The sequence below is a fragment of the Piliocolobus tephrosceles genome, chromosome 5, assembly GCF_002776525.5.
Source record: "Piliocolobus tephrosceles isolate RC106 chromosome 5, ASM277652v3, whole genome shotgun sequence".
Lineage (NCBI taxonomy): Eukaryota > Metazoa > Chordata > Mammalia > Primates > Cercopithecidae > Piliocolobus > Piliocolobus tephrosceles.
Genome location: NC_045438.1, coordinates 42,766,451 through 42,774,592, shown reverse-complemented (window position 1 = coordinate 42,774,592; position 8,142 = coordinate 42,766,451). Strand labels below are relative to the sequence as shown.

General features: G+C 39.1%; 1 protein-coding gene across 5 annotated transcripts in view; it reads right to left on the bottom strand.

Annotated features, from left to right (window-relative positions):
* PHACTR2 (phosphatase and actin regulator 2) overlaps positions 1–8,142 on the bottom strand; it is a 307,677-nt gene that overhangs the window by 65,039 nt on the left and 234,496 nt on the right. For all 5 annotated transcript variants that reach the window (XM_023183774.3, XM_023183777.3, XM_023183772.3 and 2 more), the window contains 2 exons: positions 5,128–5,327; positions 3,371–3,527 (listed from right to left, as the gene is read on the bottom strand). In XM_023183774.3, the coding sequence (XP_023039542.2) occupies positions 3,371–3,527; positions 5,128–5,327 (357 nt within the window). The remainder of the gene's footprint in view (positions 1–3,370; positions 3,528–5,127; positions 5,328–8,142) is intronic.

Here is an 8,142-nt window from a genome sequence, read left to right as displayed (position 1 = left end):
ACTCCCATCCCAGCCCAAACACACACCTACACTCCCATCCCAGCCCAGACACACATCCATGCTCCCATCCCAGCGCAGACACACACCTACACTTCCCTGGCTCTTTCAGTAGATGCCTATGTATCATTTCTAGGACATCCTTGATGAAGTCTTTAGAAAACTGGTACTTTATGGGATTCCACAGTGTCAGCTTCTCACAATGTTCTTCATTAGTCCCTTGTTTTTGAACACTGGTTTGTTTTAATTTATCATTACTATAAATATCTTTGTAATAAACATCTTTATAAGATATAGCATTTTCCCCCTTTGAATTATTTACTTTTTATATAGTTACCAAATGGAATGACCATGCAAAGAAACCGACTGCTTCATAATTCTCTTATCATATTGTTAAACTGTTCTTCAGAAATACTGAAAAAGGGTAATGTATATGTGTCCTACTTGCTCACAAACTTGCCAACATTGGGTTTAATTTTTAAATGTGCTTTACTAGTTTAACTGATGTATAATAATTTAAATGAATAATAAGAAATTTAATTTTGCTGAGTGCTTGCTATGACCCAAATACTAAAGAACCATTAGTGTATCATCTCCTTTAATCCTCCCAAGCTCTTGGGTTAGTTAGCTCTGTTTTACAGATGGGGGCCAAGCAGGAGCTCGTTCCTGCCTTGTCCTATGACCGTATTTCTGCCAGTTCTGGATAAGACCATACTTGGATGTTGAATAGCCACCTCTCACAATGGCTGTGTTTATGATGATTTTCATTACATTTATCACAGCCCCAAATATCTTTTCAATCTGTGGCCACAGGCCTCTCATCCTATCTTGGCAGATGGTTTTTCTTTGGCCCACACTGAAAATGGTGACATTTATTTCTATTAGGTTTCATTTTATGGAATGAATCCATTATGCCTTGATTCTATAAAGTACACCCATTGTCCTTCAAACTTCATGCTACCCATTTGATTAACCTGTCTGCTGATTTTTCTTCATTGATAAAAATGTTTACTCTCTTTCCATTTAGTTATATGTTCCTTCATTCCTTCCACTATGATTTTCTGGAAATAGATTTCTTGGGCCTGGAGTGAAGTGAAGAGTTGAGTGTTTAAAATGTGGTCGTTGCTATTGCTGTGACTGCAATCTCCCTTTTCATTGTGGGAGATTTCTTCTATATATCAATGTTATATAAATATAATGTTGATTTTTTAGGTTAATCGTACATCAAGCAAACCTGCTGAAATTATTATATATAGCAATTTGGGGTCAGTTTTCAGAGTTTCCTAGGTATATAACCATGTATAACAACAGTCTATCTTTCCTATAATTTATACCTTTTCTTCACCACAAAGAATTGTGACCAGACTTTTAGCACAGCAAGGTTAAGGCATTTTTCTTTGCTTCTATTTTTAAAGAAAATGACTTTAGGGTTTCTCCCTAGAGTAAGATATTTAGTATATTTTTTGAAATTTATTTTTTAATTGTTTTTTGAGATGGAGTCTCACTCTGTTGTCCAGGCTAGAGTGCAGTGGTACGATCTCGGCTCACTGCAACCTCCGCCTCCCAAATTCCTGCCTCAGCCTCCTGAGTAGCTGGGATTACAGGTGCCTGTCATCACGGCCAGCTAATATTTGTATTTTTAGTAGAGATGGTATTTCACCATGTTGGCCAGGCTGGTCCGGAACTCCTGACTTCAAGTGATCCGCCTGCCTTGGCCTCCCAAAGTGCTGGGATTACAACTTCTCATTTGTTTAGGATTTTAACAAAAACTTACAACATTTTCTTTACGGTTACTTTGACATTTATCGAGGTGGGTATATGATACTTCACACTTTTTTACTCCTTACTATGATAATACTATTACTATTTTATGCAAATATTATTCAATGATTTACATTCTTCTTCATGGCAAAACATAAACAAGAGTAATAAAACAATCAGAAAACCTAGAAGCATATACTCTCTTACATAGAGTAGAAAGTACAAAACAGTACAAAAGAAAATTGGGCAGAGAGCCCGGGAGCGAAACTCTGATTCTGGTTCTGCTACTCAGTAACTGCATGTCCTTGAGAAATTTCCTTGATCTCTCTGGGCCTCAGAGAGGCCCCTTGTTTTTCCTTGGTAAGATGGCAAGATTAGACTTGTAGGTTTTTCCAGCTTGATACCATTAATCACTTTGGTCCCTTTTGCTTCTGCTGGCTCTTTCCGGAAGCCAGAAATGTCAACAGGTTAGGGCTGAATTAAGATGACAGTGAGAGAGACCACTGGTAAACATTCCCAAATTGCTTCCAGAGTTGCAAGAGGGCTTACGGAACAGAGAGACCCTCTAAGCCTCCCCCAAGGTTCCCTGGTAGGCTGTGCTCTTCCTTCAGATAGGTGCCACAGCTGCTGCCTCTGACACCTTTCTGCACAACTCAGCCGTAAGGAGGTGCCTTAGGGGTTACTCTTCCTCTGGAGAAATGGTCAGCAGCCTCCATGTCCATCCTGCCTCCAGTTATACCCCTTCCAAGCAAGGACAGCTACCTCCAAATCCTGCTCTGGGATTCTAGAAAGTTCCTTTCTCCCAGTTATGCACCCTGTTGGGTATGCAGAGTAAGATAAGTCAGCAGAACAACTAATTCTCACATATGCTTAAACTGATCATCAAAAATAAGACCTTTGGCATGAATGAATGCTCACTTCTATTAAAAATGCCAGTTAAAGGGACTTGTAAAGTCACCAGTGGCAAAAACAAAAATCCTATACAATGGTTGGAGGCAGGAAGAGATGTCAGATGACCCATTTACTTGAAGTTGGAAGGGGGATGTTTAGATATGAGGGTTATGGCTACCTGACTTGGATGGAGCCAGACCACTGAAGGGAACTAATACTTCTATAGCCTCACAGCCCACAAGGCAGAACCTCATGGCACTCCCAGGAATGCTAGTGAGTGCATAAATTAGGCCAGGATTGTTGAGCCAACTGTGATCTGCAGGCCAAATCCAGCTTTATGAATAAATAAAGTTTTATTGGAACATGGCCATACTCATTTGTTTATCTATTATTCATGTCTGCTTTTATGCTACAGCAGTGCAGTTGAGTAGCTGCAACCGAGACTGTCTGGCCAGCAAAGCCTGAAATGTTTGCCAATTGGTCTTTAAAAAAAAAGTTTGTTGACCCCTGGAATAGGCTTTGGTGACCTGAAAGCCACTGGCTAGCTGGGCCAAAGGACAAGTTCCTCGAGTGGTTCATCATGCAAGACCAACTTTAAAAGACCCAATAGGCCAGATGTATCTGGACATAAAGACTTCACAATGACCCCAATTAGGTAGGAAGCTTTGGGAAGGAGAAAAATACAAATTAGTCAGTACTGTCCTAAAATGTCAGCAATTACCTGACTAACTTGGTTCCAATTTGTTGTCGGATTTCGTGCCTCTCTTCTTCGGATGTACGCTGCAAGATGTTTTTGTCCTCTAATTCTTTCTTAGATGGTCTGTTGCCAAGTTTGATAGCAAGAGTATCCCTCCGGCGTATTTTACTTGCCAAAGCACCTGAGGATTGAAAAAGAGGAGAAATGCAGAGAGAGAGGCTTTTAGCCAGTGGCACTTGGGTTACACATGGCATGGACTTTAAATAGAGCCCAGACCAAATTCTTTCTCCTCATGCAGGAGGAGAATCTGAATTAACCTAAGGAAAAAAAGACTTCGAGTTGGATGCAGTACATTTTAAGAAGACTGAAGAGCTATTTCTTTTTAATGTTCTGAGAAATATTGGGACACCATAAAAAATTTAGTAGTCTCACTTCATCGTTTGGAAAGTGATAGCTGCAGTTTATTTTGCTGAGAGGGTGGATCATAGAAATGAATGATTGCACAATGCTTTTTTTTTTTTCCAAGTTTAAAAAACTTAGTTCTTTTGCTTTTATTCTGGACAGTTAATCCTTGCCTCCTCCTTTCCTCTACTCAGACGCCACCCTGGCAGAGTCTACCAATGTTTAACCCTTAATTACCCATAACCCTGAAAATGTCAACAAATGATAAGTAATACCACATGGATGATAATGGTTTTATTTATTTATTTTTTGCTCCATGCAAATTAAAAGGGATTCGACAAAGTGCAATTTAATCACTGATAACTTGTCATAATCTACAAATTCAGTCCCACAGTGATTCCCTCCTATGTTATCCTGCTCATAGTTAAAAAAAAAAAAAAAAAAGCACTTTCCAGATCTCCAAGTTATATTAGGTTGATGTAAAAGTAATTGCGGTTTTTGCCATTATTTTTAATACATAAATGATGTTATTTTTCCTAGAAGGCCTACTATCTTACTTATTGTGGAAGTATGATTGTTTTTTAATGCTAACGAGGTATTTAGCATTCTTCTTCTTCTTATTTTTTGAGATGGAGTCTCACTGTGTCTCCCAGGCTGGAGTGCAGTGGCATGATCTCAGCTCACTGCAACTTCTGCCTCCCGGGTTCAAGCGATTCTCCTGCCTCAGCCTCCAGAGCAGCTGGAATGACAGGTGTGCGACACCACGCCTGACTGGTTTTTGTATTTTTAGTAAAGACAGGGCTTCGCCATGTTGGCTAGGCTAGTCTTGAACTCCTATTCTCAAGTGATTCACCCACCTTAGCCTCCCAAAGTTACAGACATGAACCACCATGCTCGACCTCTTAATGCTAATGAGGTATTTGGCATTCTTGATTCATTCCTCCTTCCCCTTTCTATAAACCCCAGTAAAAAAAAAAAAAAAAAGTGAGTGAAAATTTCAAACACCTCCAATGAGTAAGCCCAAGAATCTGCACTGACTCCTTTCTTTCTTCAAGAATGGTCCCAGAGTGGAAGGGCTTTCTTTGGTCATAGTGAGAAAGGTCTCTGTCATTAGAAAGCTTTGATTCTCAGCACAAAAACCAATGTGCACATCTAGCTCATCGGCAAAGGCCAGATGCAGCCGTGTGACATCATCTTCTGGAAAGGCCTCCCGTCAAAAGCTAAACTTTAGGATATACACATTTCTAATTTGAGAAAGGAGGATGAGGGGAAAGAAAACATCAGATGTCTGGTTCCTAATGAGGCTTTTATTCTTTACAAAGTGCAGCTGCTTCTGCTTATCACCCACACTTCTCCCTGCCTCTTGAAAACAGTCTTACTTTCTCCACTGCCATCCTCATCTTCGTCTTCATCCTCATCGTCAGTGTACAAGACAGGCCCGTCCGAGTCAGAATCATTGGCTTGGTATTCCCTGTGGCCTTCATCTTCTGAGGCACTAAAGGATTCTGAAGATTCACCCATCAGACCAGGAGTCAGTAGCTGAGGCACTGTCTTCCCCGGCTCCTCTTTGGTTGTGAAACTGTTAAAGGCAGAAAAGCATGGGAGTGATGTGAAGCTCACAGCAATCCTTGGGGGCACCAACACCATGAAAAAAGAGCTCTAGTTTCATGGGCTTCCTTCAGGCTGGGGAAAGCAGACACATGACATAGGCCAGGCTAAAGTCACTGAAATGAAACCTTAATTCTCAAGGTTTTACATTTTTCATTTGTAAAATGCAAAGGCTTGGTATCTGATACATTTAGCAAACAAGTAGGGTAAAACTACATTTTGCAAATTTTTTTTTTCCATAGCAATGGGGGTTCAGTGGAAAGAATAATGAGCTAGAGGCTCCTGGATACTTGACATTATCTGCACTTTTTCTTTGACCTGTGTGAACTCCTGCTTATCCTTCAAGTGTCAGCTACAGCCTCACCTCCTTCAGGAATCTTTCCTGGACCTTCAGTTTAATTCCTTGCCCACCATGTCTGTCCCATGGGGACCTGAAGACAACCCTGCTAGAGTGCTTAGCGTACTATATACCTTGACCACCCATTGCTTCTCTGCCTTCTCAACCCCACAAGTTCCTGGAAAAGTGAGACTCATTGTTTTGCATCACGGCACCCAGAAGGTAGTGACATAGAAAAGTACATCTTCTTTCATTAATATATGGCTGGGTTCAGTGGTTCACACCTATAACCCCAGCACTTCGGAAGGCTGAAGCGGGAGACGCGCTTGAGCCTAGGAGTTCAAAACCAGCCTGGGCAACATAGGGGACCTCGTCTCCACTAAAAATACAAAATATTAGCTTGGAGTGGTGGCCGGCACCTGTAATCCCAACTACTTGGGAGGCTGAGGCAGGAGAGTCGCTTGAACCCGGGAGGTGGAGGTTGCAGTGAGCCGAGATAGCGCCATTGCACTCCAGCCTGGGCAACAAGAGCAAAACACCATCTCAAAAATAAATAAATAAAATAAATAAATAAAATAAAATAAAATAAAAAATTAGCTGGGTATGGTGGCGCTTGCCTGTAATCCCAGTTACTCGGGAGGCTGAGGTGGTAGGATTGCTTGAGCCTGGGAAGTCGAGGCTGCAGTGAGCCATGCTAGCACTACTGTACTCCAGCCTGGGTAACAGAGTGAGACCCTGTCTCAAAAAAAAAAAATATCTATATATCTATATATCTATATATCTATATCTATATCTATATAATTTATATATGAATTAATCCTGGTTTTATCCCAATGTGTAAATAGTAAAAACTCATTTATCCTATGTGTGTTTTCATTTTTAAAACTGCCTCTTGTAACATAATAGACAGTGTGTAAGTTAAATAAACTTTTTAGAAAAAAGTTAATATGCACTCTAGCCTGGGTGACAGAGCGAGACTCCATCTTAAAAAAAAAAAAAATGATATGCAAGGATGCAATAATTTTCTATTATTTAGCCTGGTAAAAGTCTACAGTTTAAAGAGTTACTATTAATGTACAAAGATGGCCAATTTTCAAAGACTAGACTAAAAAATGTATAGTAACTTACATAAAAACATCATATCAAAAATAATGTAATCTTCATTTTAAGACACAAAGATTCCCCAAATTGCTTTCTGGTAAAAAGTTCTTCCAGTAATAAACACAGATAAACTTGATCAGAATATGAGGTATTTAAAACCTTACTTTGTAGTTATAAACCTGAGTGAGCACTGTCAAAATTTTGTTTCTCACTTATCAGAAAAACCCAACAGCTTACATTCTTGTTCTCAAAGAGGGAAATAGGAAATCTCATTTTTATTGTGTAAAATATACATAACATAAAATTTGCCATTTTAACCATTTTTAAGTGTACAGTTCACTGGCATTAGGCACATTCACGTTATTGTGTAACCATGACCACTGGCCATCTTCAGAACTTTTCCATCTTCCCAAATTCAAACTCTACCCATTAAACAACTCCCCATAACCATTATCTCCCAGCCATTGGCAACTACCATTCTACTTTTTGTTTCTATAATTTGACTATTCTAAGCACCTTCTCTAAGAGAAATTATACAATGTTTGTCCTTTCGTATGTAACATACTTCACTTAGCATAATGTCTTCAAGGTTCCTTCATTCATATCGTAGCATGTGTGAAAATTTGCTTCCTTTTTAAGGCCGAATGATATTCCACTCTACGTATATACCACATTTTGTTTATCCATTCATCAGTCAATAGACATTTGTGTGTTTTCACCTTTTGGCTATTGTGAATAATACTGCTTTGAGGACCGGTGTACAAATTCAAGTGCCTGCTTTCAATTATTTTGGCTATATACATGGAAGTAGAATTGCTGGATCACATGGTAATTCTATGTTTAATGTTTTGAGGAACCACCATACTGTTTTCCACAGTGGGAAATCTCATCTTGAATAAGAGAAGATCTATTTTTATGGGAGAATTTTTCTACAGTCTGGGTTTTTAGTTGATTGCCACGGGAAGCCATTCTTGTTTGAATTGGCTGCCATTATGGGTGATCACAGCACATTTAAAATATAAGCCAATTAATAGTATGTTCTGAATAACAGAACAAATTTAAGAGATGAGTCCTTTATTTGTTGGTGTCATTGTTCACTAATTAATTATCATATTGATTATTATTCTAATCTTACTATTTGTATGTCTCATGGTTTTCAAAGCATCCAGCATACATCTACAATTTACAAGCATTCTATTGTATAAAGAGGGCAGATAACTTACAGTTCATGGAATCAAAGAAGACCATGAGTGAGTTGCATAACCAAGGTAGCAAGTCTAGTCTAGAATCCAGACTGAAGACTCTTGGTCTACCTATTAAATTTTACATTTATTATACTATTATATTT